We start from the raw sequence: 23,856 nt of genomic DNA, 5'->3' as shown, positions 1-23,856 counted from the left end.
TCTTGCAGGGGTTGTTATGAGGTTAAATAAAGTTATCCATGGAAAGTATCTGGCACAGAATAAGTATTCTAGACATGTTAAAAATACAATTATTGATAATGGCTTTTAATAATCCTTCTCTTTGCCTGACAGTTCTTATGGTAAAATCATCCCATGCTGTAGAAATTTTAGCTTAAGTAAATAGTTCGTTATAAAATTTCAGCATTTAAATCTCTTCCTAATTTTCAGTCTTTTGGAAGTCTAGTTCATTGTGGAATCTTCTGATAAAGAGGAGAGGACAGCAGACTGCAAGCTGAGAGATTGGGTTTCTACTCCTGGCTTACTCTCAGATTAGTTTATTTAAACCTTTAACATACAATGGTCTAATTATATCATTGTTATCTGTGTACATGACTTAATTCCAGTGGTTTATAAGCTTATTTAAGGCAAGGACCAAATCTTACCGGATTTTATATTTCCCACTAAGGGTTAGTAAATACTGAATGAATACATAACTCTGTATTCTTATCTGTAAAAATGAGGGGGTTGGACTATCTCTGGGATTCCTTCTTGCTCTCAGATATTTTCAACATGGGAGTCAGTGAAGTGAGCCCTAGCACTGGAGGAGAACTGAGCATCAGAAATTTTAAGTTTTGCCTTTGACAAATCTCTAAGGTCCATAATTAATTTAGGCAGATAGCATATTAAAGTGTTTTTACATGGTCTCAGGTTTAAAGATAATTACTTTTAAGGGAAATTTATCTTTCTTCTATTGAATTTCTATAATGTGCATTTCTTTGTTATGTATTATGACATAGATTTATTTAGGCATGGTTCAGTAAATCACCTTTACTGAAAGAATTGAAATAAAAAGCTAATTGTTTGGTAATACTTTACTCCCTATCCTTTTGTTAGGAATTGGGTGTTTCATTACTTTTTACTTATTAAATGCTCATATTGTAAAAAGTATTACATGTCTTGGAGGGTAGAATGCCAGCCAAAATACAAAGAAGAGTATGTAATGAAAATTTTGATTCTACTCATCTGAGTCAATTACTATTAATAACTTATTCTGTGTGCTTACAGAAATATTTAATAAGCATACACAACACACCTACATGAACTTTTGTACCACATCCTTTAAAATTATCCTTTAATACCTTATTATATGTTCCTGTCAGTAACCCGGTACACAGTAGTTGATCAGTAAATGTTTAATTGAATTAACCAGTACTCTTTACCAATCAGCAGCTGTTCAGTTACATTTAGATTTTAAAGTACTATATAATTTCCATAAAAAATACTTTTTCAGGGCACCTGGGTGGCTCAGTGGGTTAAAGCCTCTGCCTTCGGCTTAGGTCATGATTTCAGGGTCCTGGGATCAAGCCCCACAACGGGCTCTTTGCTCAGCAGGGGGCCTGCTTCCCCCTCTCTCTGCCTGCTTCTCTGCCTACTTGTGATCTCTCTCTCTGTCAAATGAATAAATAAAATCTTTAAAAAAAATACTTTTTCAAGGATCTGAAACTAATTTTTTGAACTGTTGTAAAAGTACATCCTGCATCAGTGCTAAAATATTTAATGTAAATATAAGTGAGACTTTTGTATGTGATTTATAAAATTAATATGCATCTTTAAAGTCACACTGTATAATGATTTAGTTCCCGGACCTAAGTTAAAACCTACATACAGGTTTTACCAGTTTGCCTGCTATGATGAAACTTCCGGGCCATTCAGTTTCTTAAGTTATGAAATGAATTATTAAGAAGTTACACAATCGGGGCGCCTGGGTGGCTCAGTGGGTTAAGCCTCTGCCTTCGACTCAGGTCATGATCTCAGGGTCCTGGGATCAAGTCCCACATCGGGCTCTCTGCTCAGCGGGGAGCCCGCTTCCCCCTCTCTCTCTGCCTGTCTCTCTGCCTACTTGTGATCTCTGTCAAATAAATAAGTAAAATCTTAAAAAAAAAAAAAAAAAGAAGAAGAAGTTACACAATCCTAGAATTTGAAGAAATGCTTTGTGGTATACTTTATATTAGAATATGGTACATTCTTTCTAAATAAAAGGAGTAGTTTTCAAGCTCTTTTAGAGTACTTAGAAAGGCACTTAACCTGTAAAGAATTGTGGCTAGATCTACAGAAGCAGATTTCTCTTAGGACTATAGGATTGATTACCTGTTACTAGTCTGAAAATCCAAAGTACATTGTATTTACAAAATCTGTTATAGTTTAGTTCAGTCAAAATTGAAATTACTGTCTTTATTAGTAGTTTTTTTCTTTTTTTGACATGGTAGGATAAATTTTAATGAATTAGGAGATTTTTACTTTTGTGACATCATAGTTATTATTTAGAAAGGTGTCAAATGTTCTTTTTTGGAAAATATGAAGCTGTTGGCTTGGACTAAAATATTTTTCAATGGCCATAATAATACCAAGTTGAAAATTAAACTAGGTGTTTGTTTTCCTCAAGGACTCTCCCATTGTTAGATAACTTTGAAACTTTCAGAGAAATAATAACAGTATAATGGAGGAATAATGTATGGTGATTAAACAGCTCTAATCTAGACCTATATGTATGATTAAACATGAATAGGAGAAGAAAGAAAAAAACTAGAAAATTAACAGTAGATGAATACTTAACATAATAAAAAATACTTATCTGAAATCAACAATCAACATCATCCTTAATATTCATGAAATCAGAAGTAAGACAGTGAGGACTGATGTCACAATATCAGAATATTGGTTGATAAAAGTTGATCCTGTTGGGTGTGCATGTTTTAATACACACGTTGGAGACATCAGAATGAGGAGCTAAGACATGTGACTAAGATTACACAGTTCACCTTCTACTCTACTTGCTTTGGCTCATATCTAGATATTTCTCCAACCCTCTATTCATCTAAAAATCCATCCTATCTTTATGCATTTCAAACTAAGCTGCGGATATCTTTTAAAATCTTTAGTATGCATGTCATTACTAAGAGCTCAATATTTAGAATCTTTTCGTTTCAGGTAAAATTTAAAGACAACAAGATATGTAAGTTTTAAGTGTCCCATTTGATGAGTTTCGACAAAAGAATGCACCTGTGATAACCCAAACTCCTATTAATACATATCTCCCCCAAAAGTTCCATCATGCTCTTTCCCTGTTAGCCCCGCACTCAGGAACCAGTATTGTGATTTTTTTCCTGCTATGAATTACTATTGTGTGGTCTAAAACACCACTTAAGCGAACTTATACAGTGTGTACTCTTGTGTAAGGCTTCTTTCATTCAGCATTGAGATTCACTCATGTTGTATATATCATAGTGTTTGTTTTTTTTTTAATTGCTGAGTAATGTTCCTGAGTTAAGCCCATTTTTAATGTGAACTTTCTTTTTTAAGTAATCTCTCCACCCAGTGTGGGGTCAAACTCAAGAACCCGAGATCAAAAGTTTGCATACTCTACCAACTGAGCCAGCCCCTTTAATACGAACTTTTGATACTTTGGTGGTTCCTATTGTTTTTGATATTTCTTGGCTTGTGCTTAAAAGAGATTATGCTATAATGAGGAATACTGTATTACTTGTTTTTTTTTGCCATTTTTACTTATGCTGTCTTAAAACATAATAGCAAATTATTATTTATTGGATACAATTAAATTGCAAGAAAATTAAATGCTTCCCTGAATAGAAACACAATGTTCTTTTTTGTTTTGTTTTGTTTATTTGTGCATCCATTTTTTTTTTTTTAAGATTTTATTTGTCTATTTGACACACACAGAGAGAAATCACAAGTAGGCAGAGAGGCAGGCAGAGAGAGAGGGGGGAAGCAGGCTCTCTGCTCAGCAGAGAGCGTGATGCAGGACTCGATCTCAGGATGCTGAGATCATGACCTAAGCCGAAGGCAGAGGCTTAATCCACTGAGCCACCCAGGCGCCCTGCATCTTTCAGAAAGTGGTCGATTTTCTGTTTCTAGAATTGCTGTTCTTCTTCTCTTCGATCTCCCGTTGGATTTGTAGGTGTTTGCAATGGTTTGATAAGCTATCTAGCTGATCTGCTACCTGATGTATTCTCAGCCTGCTACTTCTCCGCCATCTTGACTCCTCCCCCTCATGTTCTTTTTTTTTTTAATTGAGAGAGAGAGCACAAGCAGGAGGAGAGGGAGAAGCAGGCTCCTTGCAATTTCAGGGAGCAGGGCTCGATTTCAGGGCCCTGGGATCATGACTTGAGCCGAACAAAGGCAGATGCTCAACCCACTGGGCCACCCAGATGCTCTAAAACTCAGTTCTAAGAAGAGCGTTATATATAGAATTTCACTTAGTTTACCTTAACAGGAATTTAAAGATAAGGTAGATTGATAATGACATGGTTTTATTTGAAGTGAGTCATTTCAGTTATTGACGTGTACTAATTTTTTTAAAAGAAGATGGTCGGGGGCACCTGGCTGGCTCAATTGGAGGAGCATGCAACTCTTAATCTCAGGGTCATGAGTTCAAGTCCCATGTTAGGTATAGAGATTACTTAAATAAATAAATAAACTTACCAAAAAAAAAAGGGGGGGGGGAGACAAGGAGCCCTACATGAGGCCCAGATCTGTGTTTCTGTAATTTACATTCATTTGTCCTAATTCTGCTTTCTGAACAGAGATCATCTATTTCCTTAGATCAATATATAGTTAAGTACTTTATAAAGTAATATTTTAATTAAAAAAAACCCTTGACCTAGCCTCTAATTTGTCGGGGGTTTTTTTTTGCATTAGCTAGTTAGGTCATCCATAATAAGTATCCACTTTGATTTCTTCACCCAAGTGAGAATATTAACATTGAGCTTTCTGTTTAGGGACCCTTAAAAATCTGTTGTAAGCTAAGGATTCTCCCCATCACCACAGTGCACTTAAAACACAGAACCTCTGAAACTCTATTTACCTTTTGTATCATTACAAATTCAGTAAATGAAGTCTTCAGGAATAATTTTGTTTTCTCTTTTACTTAAACCCACATCCATTGTATTAGCCGGACATGTAGTTCTGCATTAAAAGCATGACCTGAATCTGACTTCTACTCACACTTATACTGCCGCTATTCTAGTTTAAATCTTATTGTCTCTTACCCACGTGACCATAATAGCCTCTTTTTTTATAATTTAAGTTTTTACTTACATTCCAGTTAACATACAGTGTAATATTAGTTTCAGGTGTACAATAGAGTGATTCATCACTTCCAAACAACTCCTGGTGCTCCTCAGGACAAGTACCCTCTTTAATCCCCATCCCCTGTTTACAACCCCCCCCCCCCCATCTAGTAACCTTCAGTTCTCTAGAGTTGAAAGTCTGTACTTGGCTTTGTCTCTCCCTCACTCTTTTTTTTTTTTTTTTTTGCTTTTGCTCATTTGTTTTGTTTTTTAAATTCCACATCTGGGTGAATCATAGGGTATTTGTCTTTCTCAGACTGATTTATTTCACTTAGCATAATACTGTCTAACTTAATTGGTCTCTCCACAGATCACTTTCCTTATAGCATATATAAGCATATGTAAGCCAAAGTGATTTTGATTAAAAATTGGTTAAGTGATTAAAAATTGTGTGCTTTGTTGTTTCCCTTTGTACTTGAAATAGAATTCAAACTGTTCACAGTGGTTTTCCGATTATTTACACTAGCCTCTGTTGTTACTGCCCCAGGTCTGCCTGAAACTCTTACCTATTCTCATCTCTTCAGAAAAGGGCTTTGTCGGAGTACACAATATTATACCCCAACCTACCTACTACTCAGGCCTTGTCTTTTTTTTTTTTTTTTTTTTAAGATTTTATTTATTTATTTGAGAGAGAGACAGGGAGAGAGCACAAGCAGGGGGAAGGACAGAGGGAGAATCAGACTCCACGCAGAGCAGGGAGCCTGACGGGGGCTCTCAATCCCAGGACCCTGAGATCATGACCTGAGCTGAAGGCAGATGCTTAAGTGACTGAGCCACCAAGGCACCCCTGGCTTTGTCTCATTTTATTTTCTTTATGCCATTTTGATCACCTGAATTAATTAATTTTCTTTTTTTAACTTACATACTGTTCTCTTCCCCACTGTAGAATGTTTTCTAAGAACAGGGACCGTACGGGCCTTGCTGACACTGAATACCCCCCACTGAAGAGGGTGGCTGACAAATTGTAAGAGGATAGGAAGTATTTTCAAGTATTAAGTGCAGTTCACTAAGTCTTGACCTAAGTTGAATACTTGAGTTTCTATTTCTTTTGTTTCCTATATAGTAAAACAGCAATATTTTTTATAATAATGACACCAACACTTGCAAAACTCTACAATGTCTTCTAAGAATGCTAGGCAGTTGTGTACTATCTCAGAAAGAGTAGAAAGCGTAGTTTTTACTGAGGAACCACCTTCCTTGGAAAGCTGAGTGTTCAACTGTAACCAGTTCTGCATGTTTAAATTTAATATAGTTGAGATGTTTTTCGATAAACTAATTTTCCCTTCTCTACTGTTTTCTTTTCTGCAGGGTATCTTTTGGCATACTATTTCTTTATCAGTTTTTTCACTGGTGTGTACCCCAAATCTACAACAGTACCTGGTACAGATTAGGTGCTCCATAAATGTTTAGTAAATGAATAAGTGATAAAAACCCTTTAAAAACATTAACGCCACCCTTGGCTTAGAGATCATATAAAAACATGACTCAGGCCACATTGGACTCAGGCTTTAGCTGGCCGACTCCTGTTCTAATGCATTATTTCCCTTAACAAATGAAAAATTTTAATTACAAAAAATAGGGAAAGCAGTTTAACATTTTTCACAATGTGTTCTGAGTAACATTATTTCCTTGTGATAATAAATAGATATTACTCAAAAAAGGAATGTGGTGGACAAATGATTTTGGGAAAAGTTATCTTATTTTGCTTTAACTCAGGACTTCTATGGATCTTTGTTATATTGATGGGTACTATAAAACCTGAGCTATCATGCACCCACACAACTGTGGTTTTTTTCTTTCTTTTCTTAAAATTCTTCTTAGGAACATCTTAAGGCATAAGGACCTTTGTGAAAATTATTTAGGGAACTGCTTAAGTTTATCTTGCCCTCATTTTGGAAGGATATTTTTGTTGAATACAGAATTTGAATTACATTTTTTCTCATTGCACTGCAACGCTGTTGTGCCTTTTTTAAAGTATTAATTTTACTTAGAATTTAAGTATCTTAAAATTTACCCATTTAGAGTGTATAGTTCAATTGTTTTTAGTATATTTATCAAATTGTGCAACTATCACCTAATCTAATTTTAGATCATCTCCATCGACCCGAAAAGAAATGTCTCACCCATTATCACACATTCTATTTGCCCTCACCCTCCAGCCCTAGGAAATTATTTAATCTACTGCTGCCATAGATTTGTCTATTTTATACATTTCTTACATAGAATATGTGGCTCTTTTGTGACTGACTTCTTTAACTTAGCATATATTCAAGCTTAATCATGTTGTAACATGTATCAGTATTTCAGTCCTTTTTATTGGGAAATAACATTCAATTATATGGATGTATATACTACGTTTTATTTCTCTGTTCATCCATTAACAGGCATTTTGTTGTTTCTTCTCTTTTGCCGTTGTGTATAATGCTGCTATAAATGGTCATGTATAAGATTTTGTGTGAACATATGTTTTCATTTGTTTTGGATGGAAGAGGAATTGCTTGGGTCATATGATAACTCAAATGTTTAGCCTTCTAAAGAATTGCCAACTGTTTTCCAAAGTAGCTGTACCATTTTACATTCCCACCAGCAATATACAAGGGTTCCAATTTCTGTGCATCTTGGCCAACACTTGAAAAGTGGATGTAATTCATAAAAGTATTGGTATAATACCCCAAATTCACCATTTTAAAGTATACAGTTAAGTAGTTTTAGTGTATATTTACAAAATTGTTCAATCATTATTATTCTGTATTCCAGAACATTTTCATCACCCTGAAAGAAATCCTGTACCCATTAGTAGTCACTGCTCACTCTTCTGTATCAACAGCACCTGGCAAGCCACTAATCTATTTTGTGTTTTATGGATTTGCCTATTCTAGACATTTTATGAATGAAATTATACAATATCTGACCTTATGGGTCTGACTTCTTTCACTTAGGATGTTTTCAGGGTTTATATATGTTGTTGCATGTGTGACTAATACTCCATTGTATGGTTATACCACATTTTATTTTTTCATTCATTAGTTGATGGACATTTGATTCCTTTGTGTTTTGTTGCCATTGTGAATAATGTTGTTAATGAACATCCATGAACAAGTTTTTGTATGAATATAGGTTTCCAGTCTCTTGGGTATATACCAAGGGTATATACTATATTGGAATTCTATGTTTAACTTGTGAGAAACTGCCAAACTTTTCCTAAGGACTTGAGCCATTTTACATTCCGACCAGGAAAATATATAGGTTCTGCTTTTTCCAAATTCTCTGAAACACTTGTTATATCTGTCTTTTTGATTATAGCCATCTAGTGGGTTTGAAGTGGTAACTCATTGTGGTTTGGTTTTCGTTTCCCTAATGACTAATGATGTTGAGTATCTGTCAGTGTACTCATTAGCCATTTATGTATCTTATTGGGAAAAATGGCTGTTTAAATCTTTTGCCCATTTTGAAGTTGTGCTCTTTTTTTATTAAGTTAGAAGAGTGCTTTATATTTGTAAATTTAAGTCCTTTATCAGATGCTTAATTTGCAAGTATTTCCCCACATTTTGTGGGTTGTTTTCACTTTCTAAATGGTGGTTTTTTTTTTAATTCCAGTAGAGTTAACATGAAGTGTTCTATTAGTGTCAGGTGTACAATATAATGATTCATTACTTCCACATATTACTCACTGCTCAACAAGATAAGTATACACTTAATCCCTTTCACCTACTTCATTTATCCCACCACCTACCTCCCCTCTGATAACTGTCTGGTGTCTGTAATGAAAGAGTTTTTTGGTTTGTCTCTCTCTTTTTTTTTTTCCTTTGTTCATTTGTTCCACATATGAGTGAAATCATATGGTATTTGTCTTTCTCTGGCTTATTTCATTTAACATTATAGTCTCTAGATCTATCCATGTTGTTACAAATGGCAAGATTTCATTCTTTATTGTTGAATAATATTCCGTCATACATACATATATATATGATTATATATGATATACATATATCCATATGACATATATAGATACATATCACCTCTTCTTTATCCATTAAAGCACAAATGTTTTTCATTTTGATGAAATCCAGTTTATCAGTTCATTTGTTTATCACTTGTATTAGTTTCCTATGGCTGCTAAAAAAAAAAAAACAAATGTGGTATCTTAGAACAACACAGACTTATTATTTTTATTATTTATTATCTCGCAGTTCTGTAGTTCAGAAATCCAAAATGGGTTTTGTGATAGCCTAAATGGGCTGAAGTTAAAGTGTTGGCAGGCCTGTGTTTTTTCAGGAGGTTCTAGGGGAAGCCTTTTAAAATAGCTTCTAGGGGTGCTTGGGTGGTTCAGTGGGTTAAAGCCTCCACCTTCAGCTCAGGTCATGGTCCCAGGGTCCTGGGATCTAGCCCCGCATAAGGCTCTCTGCCTGCATCTTTGCCTACTCGTGATCTCTGTCAAATGAATAAATAAAATCTTTAAAATAGCTTCTCGAGGCTGCCTATATTCCTTGGCTTATGGCCCTTTTCCACTTTTAAAGACCTTTGCTATTACCTTGGCCCAACCTGAATAATCCAAGATAATCTCTTTATTTTAAGATCAGCTGATTAGCAATCTTAGTTCCATCTATGTAAGATAACATAGTCACAGATAATAAGGGATTAGAATTTTTCTGCCTATCACGTTGCTTATGCTTTTGTGTTATATCTGAGAAATCATTGCCGAAGACAAGGCCACAAAAATTTCCCTCCACATTTCCTACTAAAGTTTTATAGTGTTCACTATTATATTTAGGTCTGTGATCCATTTTTCCTTTTCACTTACAGTATATAATAATGATCCACTTGCCTTCTTTGGCATGTGGATATCTGCTTATCTCAATACCATTTGTTGAAAAATGCTGTTTAAGTCTAAAATCAAGAAGTATCATCCTTCTGGTCCTTTTTTCAAGATTACTTTGGCTTTGGGAAAGCCAAAAGAGCCTTTCTCAGTCAGAAGAGCATGTGGCTCTTGGTCGTGGGGTCATGAGTTCGAACCCACATTGGATATAGAGATTACTTAAATAAATAAACTTAAAAAAATTGACTTTTCTGAGACTTTTTCATGTCCATGTTTTAGGATCAGTTTCTCAGTATTCTCAAAGAAGTGGGGAAAAGTCAGCAGGGATTTTTTTTTTTTTTTTTTTTTAAATAGGGATTGCAGGGTTTCCATTGAATCTGTGTATTATGGATTTTTATTGTCTTAGCATGGATATTCTCATCTATAAGCTTGGGGTGTCTTCCTTTTTTTTTTAAGATTTTATTTATTTATTTGATAGAAGGGATCACAAGTAGGCAGAGAGGCAGGCAGAGAGGCAGGCAGAGAGGCAGGCAGAGGTGGGAGGGGAAGTAGGCTCCCTGCTGAGCAGAGAGCCTGATGGGGGGGCTCTATCCCAGGACCCTGAGATCATGACCTGGGCCGAAGGCAGAGGCTTAACCCACTGAGACACCCAGGCACCCCATGGGGGTGTCTTTCTTAAGTATTTTATTCTTTTGGGTGTTATTAGAAATCAAATTTTTTTTAAAAATTTGCCTTAGGATTGTTCATTGCTAGTGTATAAAAATTTGAATTTTATGTGCTGATCTTGTGTTCTGCGGCTTTAAAAAAAAAAAAAGATTTTATTGATTTATTTGGCAGAGATCACGAGTAGGCAGAGAGGCAGGCAGAGAGAGAGCAGGAAGCAGGGTCCCTTCTGAGCAGAGAGCCCGATGCCAGGCTTGATCCCAGGACTCTGGGGTCATAACCTGAGCCGATGGCAGAGGCTTTAACCCACTTGAGCCACCCAGGCACCCCAGTGTTCTTCAGCTTTGATAAACTTATTTCTTAGGTCTGTTTATCTTTTAGTAGGTTCCTTAGTTTTTTAATATTTAAAATAGAAATAGTTTTACTTCTTTCTTTCCAATCTGGATGCCTTTGGTTTCATGAAGTTTTTATGAGAAATCACCGGTCATTCAAATCACTGTCCCCCATATGTAAAATATTGTTTTTCTCTGGCTGCTTTTAATATTTTCTTTTCATTTTTGATCTTTAGCAATTTGATTATGTGCCTAAATTTCTGTTCTCGTTATCTTTATTGGTGTTCTTTGAGCCTCTTGAATTTGTATCTGTCTCATCTCTTGTCTTACCTATTGTTGACTCTGATTTCACATATGTCAGATCATTTGCTATTGTTCTGTCTGTTCATGAGGCTCTTTTAATTTTTTTTTCAATCTTTTTTTCTCTCTGTTCTTGAGTTAGGATAATTTCTATTAATCTCTCTTGAAAGTCACTGACTCCTTCCTCAGTTACTTCCATTTTGTTTTTAAACTGTTTCGAGAATTTTAAATTTCAGATAACTTTCTCTTTTAGTTTCCATTAGTATTTTTGTAGTCTATTTTTACGCTAAGGTTTTCTTCTTTCATTGTGTGCATATATTCCTTTACTGAGCATAGTTTTAGTAGTTTTTTAATTTTATTTTGTTTTTAAAGATTTTATTTATTTCACAGAGAGAGGGAGGAAGGAAGAGAGAGAGAGAGAGAGAGAGAAAGTAGGAGAGGAAGAAGGAGGCTCTCTATCAATCAGGGAGCCAGACACAGGACTGGATCCCAGGACCCCAGGATCATAACCCAAGCTGAAGGCAGATGCTTAATCACTGAGCCACCCAGGCACCCCTTAGTAGTTATTTTAAAATCTTAGTTTACTAAGCACAGTTTTAGTAGTTGTTTTATTTATTTTGTTACTTATTTATTTTTAAAGATTTTATTTATTTATTTATTTGACAGAGAGAGAGAGATCACAAGTAGGCAGAGAGGCAGGCAGAGAGAGGGAGAACCAGGCTCCTTGCTGATCAGAGAGCCCGATGCAGGGCTCGATCCCAGGACCCTGAGATCATGACCTGGGCTAAAGGCAGAGGCTTAACCCACTGAGACACCCAGGCGCCCCTAGTAGTTATTTTAAAAACTTGTCTGCTAATTCCAACATCTAGATTATCTTCGAGTTGGTCCCTATTGATTGTGTTTAGTCTTGACACTGAGTCACATTTTATTGGTTCTTGTGTATCAAGTAGTTTGGACTGTATGGTGGACAAATATGTGTTATGCTGTGGAGATGGGATTCTGTTCTATTTTTTCAAACAGTGTTGTGTTTTTTCATAAACTTTTTCTTGAATTCAGTCTGCAAACTCTCATACAATAGCTCAAATTTCATTTCAGGTTGATTTTGTTTGTTTGTTTGTTTATTTGTTTGGGGTTTTTTCGTCTTTAGCTGGACTGGTTTCAGTCTACCCTGTGTGTGCATTGTTCAGGAGTTAGCCAGAGATTTAGGCAGAGAAACTTGAGTTGTTTTAAGGTAGCTTAGTTGATTTGAGCATTTCTACCTTAGTTTATTGTTTTAGTAGAATTTAGAATCATAGTTTTATAAGCTGAAAATAATCATAGGTAAATGATTTCCAATGTTTTATCTTGACAATTAAAAGTAAGTTTTTGTTATTTTTCTCATTATTACAGATCGAGCTGGAAGCATCAGTACTCTTGATTCTTTAGACTTTGCAAGATACTCAGATGACGGTAACAGGGAAGCAGATGAGAGAGTGGCAGGTGAGTAACATTGTAAAGACAGATTTGGATTCTTTGACATTCAAGAAATAATAAAGTGACTTGAGGAATTTCTTCCTTCTACGATTTGGTATGTGAATATAATTATGTAGTTACTACACAAAATTATGTTACTAATTTATTGGCTACAGGGAACATCTGAACCCTCAGCTTCTTCTTATAGTTGTGCTGTGAGTTTCTGGTTATGCATACCTAAAATTTGCTGAGTTCTGCTTGTGACCAACAGTTTACAACCATGTAGTTCTCTAACTGGTGTAAAGCAGGTTTAAATTAGCTAGAGTTCAGTACAAAGTTAGTTGGACCTTGTCTTCCTCGCTCCTTTGATCTTCCAAACTAGGGCTGATATTTAGGTGTTGTATATCAACACAACTCTACTGATTGTAAAAATGGGTTGAAATACTTCTGTGTTGGCTGGTGAATAAAGCTTTGTCTTGAGATGTCTGGGTGCTCCCTAGCCATTACAGCATCTCTCTAAAAATTTCCCTTAACTTTCCTGTAAGCCAAAAATAAAGGGTTAATACTTGGTATAACAGGGGCCTCCAGGACCTCGTTTATTCCAATAAGAAGACCAACATTCTTTCTAAATGCTTGGTTACTCATACCAATCTCCTTCTCTCCTCGCCTTTCTACCTTCCCACCTGCTCTGCCTACATCTAATGAAGCCACATAGATTCTGGTCGGGGTACACCCTGGAAATTATCAGGGTAGCAGCCCTGGCTCCTTTAGTGTCAAATGTTTGGTACCTGTGAGGTGCTTCAAAGCTGTGGCTCTCTGTCATTGAAGACATTCTTGAGTGCTTTGCAGGAATTGTAGTTTTCATAGGATATTGGCTCTTAGATGGGGAAAGCAGACAGACATCAGTTAGGTAGTTTGATCTCCACAAGAATGGTGGCATTCCTGGAGGAGGAAGGATGCCACATGGGACAGATGGGACCCATGGGGGCAATATGATTATCAGGAAGTACCCATAATGTGGATTACTTTCTTGACCATGAATTTTTCTTCCATTTACTGGAACAAGTTTGTTACAGTCTACCAAATGTTTTCCTGTCGTGGTCATTATGAATAAAAGTGAGTACTAATTTTTGTGTAGCACTTGCTCTATTCTAATCACCGTTCTAAATGTGTATTAAATCATTGACTTAAAGAGTTGTCATCATCCTCTCCACCCCAGGAGACTGAAACACTCAGAAGGATTATTTAAGGCTTTAGTGGCAAGGCTAGAATTTAGATTCAAATTCAGATAGCCCAGCAACAGAGTCCGCAACTGACTATGCCATATAGTATGTCACAGCAGGAAGGATGAGGTTTAACCGGGTTAAAAATGACATTTCAATATATGACTTTCACTCATTATCCAAGAATAGAAATATTAGAATAATTTTAAATCTCAGTTGGGTGCTTGCTTCAGCAGCACATATAATAAATCTCAGATGGTATTTTATTAGTTAGGAAAAAAATAATGTAACTGTTTCAGCAGAAGAGAGGATTCAATAGTGTAAATAGTAGTGGTGTCAGTTGAATGGGAAATCATTGGAAGAGTTTAATGTGGCTCCCAATATTAAATCATGATTTAGTCAGAAGCATTATTTACTGACTTATATCAAAACAGTAAATCACATCAGTTTTATCTAAAAATTAACAAATCAAATGGAAATCATTTGTATAACTTTAGGACTAATTTATCCTACTTATTTTATCCTTTGTTAAGTCACATTATGTTATATAATTTTGTCATATATGTTAGATATAAGATATTTTATGTTATATGTTAAATATTAAATACACGGTAGTTTCTTAGACTAACCAAATATATCTGGTTTTGTATATTTGTATTACTGTTCAAATGGTTATATAATTAGCAAGTAAGTTCTACCCAAAAATAGATCACATAATTATTTTTTCCTTTAATTTCCATTTGAAAACCTAAATTTTAAGATTTAGTCAGATTTAAGAGGTTCATTATTCTTGTTATTTAGGTGTTTTAGTGTTTCTAATTAGGGGAAACATTATTGATGTAAAAGCAAGATGTTATAACCAAGCATAACTAAGAATGAAATGTTATAAATACATGGTGGTTTTAACCTTGTATTTGTAATCTAAAGCTTATACTCTATCTCTAGGTTTGGGGAGCTAAAGTAATTTTTGATTATTATACAGTGCTATATATAAATAAACCTTTTATCTTAATTGGAAAAGGGAAGGAAAACATATGTTACTATAAGAGAATTACTTTCAGACTTGTAGCATTCTTTATGATAAGCTGTAATTGAATCAAATGTGTGATATATGAATGAAACTTTCTAAAAAGATTTGTGGCTCTTCACTAACCATTGGTAGTAACTTAAAAGCTTATCTAAAGAACCAGTAATCCAGAAAAGATCCTGTCATCTGTGATTGGATCGCATGTAAACCTCACTAGGAAAGAACAGAAATTTCTTTTTTTTTAATTATTATTATTTTTATTAACATATAATGTATTATTTGCCCAAGGGGTACAGGTCTGTAAATCGTCAGGCTTACACACTTCATAGTACTCACCGTATCACATACCCTCCCCAATGTCCATAACCCAACCACCCCTAGAAATTTCTTTATTAAATCTTTCTTTACCTGTCTTGGGCAGAGGGAGATTATAGATAAGACAGGTATTGATTGAGTCCATTGTCCCACCATGTAAATGTAGGGTCTGGTCCAACCTTTATTCAGGGGCTGCTGTTTAAGATACTATATGTTTTTTTTTTCAGCATCATTCTTACCATCTTTTTCCTAAATTAAAAATCAGCTTCTTTTATCAATTCTACATAAGTTTTCCTTCAAAGAGGAAGACATCTCTGAATGAACTAATGTTTATTGAGCATCTGCTCTGTGTCAGGCACTATGGTGGGGTGGTTTGTATACAATATTTTATTTTTTATTCTTGTTCACAGTTCTGAAGAATAGGTCATGATATCCTTATTTTATAGATCAGGACACTGAGGCTCACCACGATTGACCAATTTGCCCGGTAGCCTCCAAATGATAAGGGATTAGTATGTGGACACATAAGTTCTTATTTCATAGTCTACAATATATCTTTTAGTACCAGGCCATGGTTTCCACCCATCTGTACATTCCTGTGGGTGGATAGCCAAATTATGTCTTTCCCATACAAGACTATTTCAGCATAGCCATTTTCTTTTAAAAGAAGTAAATTTTTAAAAAGTTTTTCAGTTTAAGTATTTTCTGTTTCTAAATTTAGAAGTGTATATTTTCACATAAAAATTATTTAAAAAGTGGTAGACACCCGACCAAACTGAGCCTAACCTAACTGAGCTTTCTGTATGTTATTAAAGAAATCTAGTGTTACTTTGTGTGTACAGTGCACCTCTTAAATTTTCAAGTTTTCTTAAAGATAGCAAGGGACATGCACATTCTAAATATTGGGATTGCCATTTGAAAATTTATTTTAGACATTCCGAGCATCTGCTATGTGTTAGGTACTAGATATAGAAACATGAAATAAAGTTTCCACTCTCAAGGAATTTGTCCTGAAAAATGTCTATATCTGTAATATAAATAAATGTTCAGTACTTTAGAAATGGTGGTAAGGGCCTTGTTAAGTTTGGGACCACCTATAACCCTGTCTCCGTTTCATATGATCTGTCTTTTAACATCAGAGTCTCTGAATATCCATTTACTCAACTAATATTTGTTGAGTGCTTATTGAATACTCAAGGTATTAAGCTGTTCTGTTAATAATAATGAACCAAATAGACATTTGAAACCTCTGTAAACCTTACATAATCTAGTAGACATTCTAAAATGACTTTCAGGTTTGTGCCTGGGAATAACCTGGCCTATTTGCTGATTTAGAAGCAGCATCAATAGTCCTCTGATCTGTCAGCTATTGGCCTGCAATATACATATACAGATTTACCAGATTAAAGAAACCTATTTGTTTCCTGATGTATTTCTCCCCTAGTACAGATATTTATACTTCCTATTAATAGTACTTTTTGTTTTTCTTATTTTGAGCCTTACTTAAGTCTTCATGATTTTAATGAAGTAGATGCTCAAGCAAGGCTTTAAAGGTAACAAGCTTTTAATGTGACTGAAGGGTGTTACAGTTTATGTGATAAGTCATAAAGGTCTGAACTAGGAAAATTGCAGAGACAGTTGAGATGAATGGTTTTTTAGGAGGGGGTTACTCAAGGGTTGGAATTAATATGGCTTGGATATTTGATTAATGTGGACTGAATAAGCACAAGGGATAAGTGAAGAGTAATTCCAGGTTTCCTGTTTGGGTATCTGCATTGATAGTGGTGCCATTAATGGAGAGAGGCTGCAGGCGGAAGAAGGAGAACAAATATGAGAGGAAGATGATGAAATTCATATGGATAGATCAAATTCAAAACTTATGAGACATTCAGATGGGCGTGTCCTAGATATAATTAGATAGGTCTGTATCTTCAGGAAAAGGTTTAACGATTTTTGAATCTTCAGCGTACTTGTCAAAGTTAAAACCATAAGACTGGATATCATCCCGTTGGGATATGTAGGGTAAGAAATGGGCAAAGATGGTACTCTGAAAAACACCAGCTTTGAGATGAGTGATAGAGGAATCTGTAAGATTCGGGGAAGAGGATTTTTCCCCGGATGAAGATGAATATAGAAAACTAAATATCTGTAAGCTACAAAGATTGCTTCTTGCTTCCATTCATTTATTTTTCACTATCTACTAAGAGGCCTAACAGTACTATTCCTTTCTGAAGTCTCTAAGAGGCAAGAATTCTCTAAACCCAGGAAGGGAGGTAATGGTACTCTCTTAGGATTGTTGTATCATTTTTAGGAATAGATTTCTATTCAAACTCGAGATCTTAAAATAATTTTCCTATTTCTTAGAACCATTCCTGGGATTATAAAATAAATATTTTAAAGTGGGGAAGTGGTATTTTATTATGAAGTCAAATCACTTTATAGTAAAAAAAAAAAAAAAAGAAAGAAAGAAAAATCCGGGAAATTCTGACTGGAAAGAAGATGGTTTCATGTCTACTATGGGAAGGACCTTGACTCAGCCTTGTTGATTTGAACTCTTCAGCAGTGAACAGGATTGGGAATGAGAAAGTACTTGACTCTTGTCATGTCCGAGTCATGGAAAAATTTTTCCAAAATAACGTTTTGAGTTTCATGCCAAGATGATCAAAGACTAGCAAATATTTCAAGATAATATAGTGATATATTGATTGGGGCACACGGAATTGCTATTTTTTTTTTTTCTGCTTTAAAATTTAACATTTTACCTTTCATGTAAAGTCATGAGAACATGATCTTTAAACACTCAGGTACCTCTAACAGAATACTAGTTTTCCACCCACTGTTGGAAGATAGTAATTTCAACTAATCTAGAGATGCTTATACTGAAATTCATTAATTATTTTGGTAAGACTATAATATGTAATATTAGAATATACCTACATCTTTGCAGTTATTAGTTTAATTCCAATAAAATTGCTGTCAATAGGGTTAGACTAGTAGTAGAGGATTGAGATAGTGGAGTGAGCAGGTAGGTAGTTGGTTCCTACAGTTTTTTGTTGTTGTTGTTTTTTGTTTTTTACATTTTATTTTGTTTTTAAACATTTTTATGAGAATTAAAATATTTGAAAAATACTTGGAGATTGTTTGGTACAATGCATCTCTTTATAGGATAATTAATTTTGAGCTTTAATACAATATTTTTAATAAAGAAGAGACAAATTCATATATATGTGAATATAGCTGTTCAGACCTTTCTTGTGAAACTTTCTCATGTAATTGTAATTACTTGATCATACTGTGCCTTTATAGAGATATGCTTATAGCTTCAACGATATGCCTTTGTCTTTTACAGTCTATATTGTATTTTAAGAAACATGCAGCAGAGTGAATTCATTTTGATAAGCACTATCTTTTCAAAGCGTTAGTAATTTTTAGTGACATTTGGCAATGTATTTGTAGATGTGCATAAAAATATAAATTCTTGCCGTCTGACATGGGTTTTTCTGGCTTTCTGTGCCTTGATCATTCAGTGTTTTGCTCTTAGTCACCTAAACTTTTCACCAATTGAATTTGAGTTTTTCACAGTTTGTGTTTTAACCCTTTTTTTTTTAATTTATTTTTTTCATATTTCTATCATTCTGGTGCAGGCATTTCTGATCTGCAATTGTTCTGTAATATGTCTTAGTAAATTGTAAGTGATACTGAAAGCATAATACATATACTGATTTTACCTAAGGTACCGTTAAATATTTTTAGATCAAATCAATTACTTAGAACTTTGAAATTAAAAAAAGAAAGTAAGCCTATTTTTTACTTACACACTGAATGTGTACAAGTCTGACTTTAAAGACAAACTCTGTTTCCAGAAGTGTTTTAGGGAAAATGTTTAACTTTGTTGCACAGAAATGTTTGCAGATCAGCATTGCTAACTACCAAAAAAGAACTAGTAACATACATGTCTTCTAACTTTTCGTTGTGCCTTCATGTTGCTGCAGTGAGCTTCTGTGCATCAAAATAATTGGCCTTCATGTACTAGATGTGATTCAGTTACATCTTAAGGTTTTAATGGAAATGTGCAAACTGAGTGAATCCTAATTTTTCCATATATTTTTATAACTTTGTTGCCTCCGATAGTATCTCATTTGCCATCTTCTTTTTTCTGTTTATTAGTCAATCAGGAAAAAAAATTGCCATCTTTAAACTTTTTAATTTGCTAGTTTTTATGCAGAACTATTTAAATACCATAATTTTGTTTAATATCCAGTTGTGACAAAGATTACTTTATTTTCCCAGAGCTTTACTTCATGGAAATGGCCTTTTTCCCCACAGCTAAGCTTGCTTTTTCTTCAGAACAATATTTATTATGTATTTTAAAGAAAGTTGCCAGTTAAGACACATTTAGTTAAATCTTGCTGGCAATGAAACATTTTAAAGAGCTTTTAAAAATGTTTCCTCAGTATTCATGTTTATCTTATCAGTAACAAGAGAAGTCTTTGAGTTTCACTAGTTAGTGTCTCTTAACACGAAGAGACACCTATTTGGAGAGTTACCAGAAACTTTGAAGTCCTATTTAATTTTACATAGCATCCTTAGGTACTATACTTTTAGAATTGTACACATATACTTTAGGATGGTCTTAAATAGAAATGAAAAAAACAAACTGTTTCAACCCTTTAGCTCTAAAACCATAGGAACATTTTTAAAGATATGTATTTAACATATCTATGCTTATTTGTAGATAGCATAACTTTGTAGAAAAACTTTAGCCATCCCAACATTTATTAAATATTTAAGCCATGTTCCTTCAACATCTTAATGAAGGGATATAGTCACTAATGTTTCTGTATATTGATATATAACATTATTCTAGATAATGCTTTTAAAGATGCCTTTTTCTTTTTTAATACTAAGGACTTCTTTAGGTATATTTGCTTGGACTTGGTCTAAATTTTTGTCTTTTCCCCTAAAATTATTTCACCTGAAAATATTCCATTGCATTTTCTTACCTACACTGAGTGAAGTACAAGCACCCAGATTACCAGTATTTTTATTTACCTAAATGAGAGTATGCCATAGGTTTTATTTTTAAATAGAGCTATTCCCTGTCAGACAGCTAGAACGTTTGATAAGCAGTCCCCTGAATTCAAAAACTATGGAAAACATTCACCAGTTTGCTTGCAAACCAACTCTGCTGCATGCGTTCACAAATTTCATAAAGATTGCATGCTTTCTGTTTTCAATACAAATTGTATTTTTTTTTCATACCCATCCTTGCTTTTTATTTTTTAATTTTGTTTCCCTTTTCTTGGTTGGATGCCTGTGTGTGTTTATTCCAAATCCCTGTCCAGTCCTGGAGTTTGAACTACGGAAAGCCAAGGAGACCATTCAGGCCCTCCGAGCCAACCTGACAAAGGCTGCAGGTGGTGTACATAAAACTTTTTTGAGACTTTTTCTACTTTGACAATGTAGAAGTAGCTGAGATATTTTCAGATGTAAAATAGTAAAGTGTTATTTATATTTTCTTCCACCAGAACACGAAGTTCCTTTACAGGAACGAAAAAATTACAAATCCAGTCCTGAAATTCAGGTGGGTGAATGACAGACCTAAAAGTATCTTCCACATAAAATGGTAGTGCAAGTATTGAAGAAAGGAAACTTATAATATTGTATCTTCTTTTTGCCTGTAGGAACCAATCAAACCTCTTGAAAAGAGAGCTCTAAACTTCTTAGTCAATGAATTTTTATTGAAGAATAACTACAAGCTTACATCAATAACCTTTTCAGATGAAAATGATGATCAGGTACAATTGTTTTTGTTTTTTTTTTTTTTTACAGTGATTTGTTTCCTTATTAACTTATAGTGTATTTATTTTCTCTTTCATCTAGTTTCTTTAATTTTTTAAGTCATACATACGGTAAAATTCTATAACGCTAGTTACCAGACACTTCTCTGCCCACACAGTCTGGTATTTTTTGGCTATGCTCCCATTGCCACACTCAACTATGTCGCTGTCTTACTTCCGCTACATCTGTATCTCTGCCTTCTGAATCTCCCCATTCTCATGTCAGTCATCTCTCCTACCTACTGCTTTAACTCCTTCCTTATCAATTCTGAATTTATAAGCACTCTCAACTTTGTTTTTAGCTTATCCTCTACCTGCCTCTCCAGTGTTATCTTTTGCTTATTCATTATAATCTTGCCAAACAGAAGGGCTCGCATCCCCTCAACATATCTGGTTCCTTCAGGGTTTTATGCTTTTGTTCATTCTTATCCTTGTCTCTGAAATAATTAGTTCCCTTATCCTTTCATTGCCATGTGCCTTGTAAATACCTAAGCCTTTTCCAAGAGAGTACACAGGTCATTACCTTTCCTTCTACCTCAGTACAGAAACTGATTCCTTTCTCTGAATTCTTCACAGCTCTTTAATTATAATATCTATAATACTAAAAAGTATACCTATTTATGTCCTCACTCTGGAATTGTGAAAGCCCCTGAGTGGAGACAGTATATATTCTTTTTTCTAAGCACATGGTAGCTAGCTAATAAATGTTTGATGAATATAGATGGATAAATGGACATTTGAATAATATGTGTAGTAGTCATTTAATAACTGTTTTTAAAAGCTTAAATTTGTTCAGTTCTTATTGTAGGCCAAGCACTGTGTTAAGATCTTAATAGACATTTTATCCTTACAAAAACCCTAAGAGGTGAGTATTATATCTGTTTTACAGATGGCCTGTTTAAGTTTCAAATTAATTTATAGCAATGATAAACAGAGCAAATATGAATTTCACCTTAGGTCCGATTTCTCCAAAGCCCCTGCTTTTAATAGCTCCCTTATATTTGCCTCAGACTTAAGCCTCAATAATGGCTATTTTCCTTATTCAAATAAAGCTTCAAAGGAATACAAAGGTCACATTTAGAACATTCAAATGAATATGCCATAGTTTCTCAAAGTGGACTTCCCAAATAAATTATAAATAAATAAGTTGCAAGATATCAAATTAATACTTTATTTTGATGTATTAGAGAGAGAATGGTAGACAGTATATTTGCATAAATTAATTACTGTGATTAATCTGGAATTTTATAAAGCTCTTCAAAAAATCTTTGCTCATAGAGTGCTTGAGGTGCTATGCCTTTTTGAACTTTAGTAATAAAATTGTATTAGACTGAATTCAAGAAAATGTTTTATATACTACAAATTGAAGAACAGCTATTTGGATTCTGAAAATTGTCAGAAGCATTTTTAATAATGTAAATTAGATTCAAACAGCTATAGCAAGAAGGCAAGCAAATTAAATTGCTTGCTTACCCACCAGAGATCACACTAAATATAGATAGGTTAGAATAATAAAGAAAGAAGGAACAAAATATTAATGCTGTCAATTATTTTACTTTTAAATAATGGGTACAACTTACAAACTAAGATTTTTCTTAATATAGACATGTTGTATGACTTCATGCAGATATTTAAGTATATTTTACAAGCTTGAAAATTAACACAATCTTGAAAGTTAAGAGTTTACATTTTTGAGAGATTTAATAACAAGATTAAATGTGCAACATTTTGACATCTAAAACAGTTAAACCTGTTTACCTAGAATATCAAGAAAGTTACAAGAATAATATTAGACAGTGGAAGTTGTAAGTTTAACAATGATGTTTTCACACTTGGAACATACACTTTGACATTACAACAAATCTATGATTGTGTTGGGTTCTCAAGATATTTGCTATAAGGAATAAAATGAATCTCAAAAATGCAGGGTAAAATTTCTTCAAGTTTTGTTTAATATTATTATTATTATTATTTATCTTTTAGGATTTTGAACTCTGGGATGATGTAGGATTAAACATTCCAAAACCTCCAGACTTACTGCAACTCTACCGAGATTTTGGAAATCATCAAGTCACTGGGAAAGATCTTGTGGATGTGGCCAGTGGTGTAGAAGAAGATGAATTAGAGGCTCTTACACCAGTTTTAGGCAGCCTTCCTACAAGCCTTGAAACTCCTCAGACTGTAGAGGTGAGCAGCATTAACTAGTCAAGTCCACAAAAAGTATTTAAATTGTGTAAAAGCATGCTACGAGATCTTGAGTTTCTGTTTTTCTCTTATTTTGATTTTAGAACTCCTTGCTAGTACAGAAATTAGAAGATAAAATTAGTTTATTAAATAGTGAGAAATGGTCTTTGATGGAGCAAATCAGAAGACTTGAAAGGTTAGTACTTAATCATCATTTCTTAAAAAAAACCTCTTAAAGTTTTTTTAAAAATTGACAGATTATATAAATATATAATATTTCAGTTGTAAGACATAATTTTTCATATTCTGATACTTCTAAAGAAAGCCTTATATTTGTTTTAAATATTTAATATGCTCTTTTCCCCAAAAAATGTTATTAAGTCATTGTAGTAATCATGTAATTGGTTCCCCATGGTTGTGTCAGCATTAATAAAATAACTTCTTCACACTAATGTTGTAAATATTTCCCACTGATTATTTCATTTAATTCTTATTATAATCCTGTGGGTTAGATAGAATTATTCCTATTTTGCAAATACAGAAAGGAAAGTTAAATG

The 23,856-nt window shown here is 34.1% G+C and overlaps 1 protein-coding gene across 8 annotated transcripts in view; it reads left to right on the top strand.

The window, feature by feature from the left end:
* The window catches only part of RELCH (RAB11 binding and LisH domain, coiled-coil and HEAT repeat containing), a 110,935-nt gene that overhangs the window by 10,417 nt on the left and 76,662 nt on the right, over positions 1-23,856 (top strand). For 7 of the 8 annotated variants that reach the window (XM_032872290.1, XM_032872289.1, XM_032872288.1 and 4 more), the window contains exons 2-7: positions 12,648-12,737; positions 20,621-20,692; positions 20,804-20,859; positions 20,960-21,073; positions 23,099-23,302; positions 23,404-23,495. In XM_032872290.1, coding sequence (XP_032728181.1) covers positions 12,648-12,737; positions 20,621-20,692; positions 20,804-20,859; positions 20,960-21,073; positions 23,099-23,302; positions 23,404-23,495 — 628 coding nt within the window. The remainder of the gene's footprint in view (positions 1-12,647; positions 12,738-20,620; positions 20,693-20,803; positions 20,860-20,959; positions 21,074-23,098; positions 23,303-23,403; positions 23,496-23,856) is intronic. The other variant, XM_032872292.1, reaches the window with a different exon arrangement.

Source organism: Lontra canadensis, unplaced genomic scaffold (assembly GCF_010015895.1).
Source record: "Lontra canadensis isolate GAN:19392208 unplaced genomic scaffold, GSC_riverotter_1.0 scaffold44, whole genome shotgun sequence".
Classification (NCBI taxonomy): domain Eukaryota; kingdom Metazoa; phylum Chordata; class Mammalia; order Carnivora; family Mustelidae; genus Lontra; species Lontra canadensis.
The sequence above is the reverse complement of the archived record's forward strand: the minus strand, read 5'-3'. Positions and strand labels throughout refer to the sequence as shown.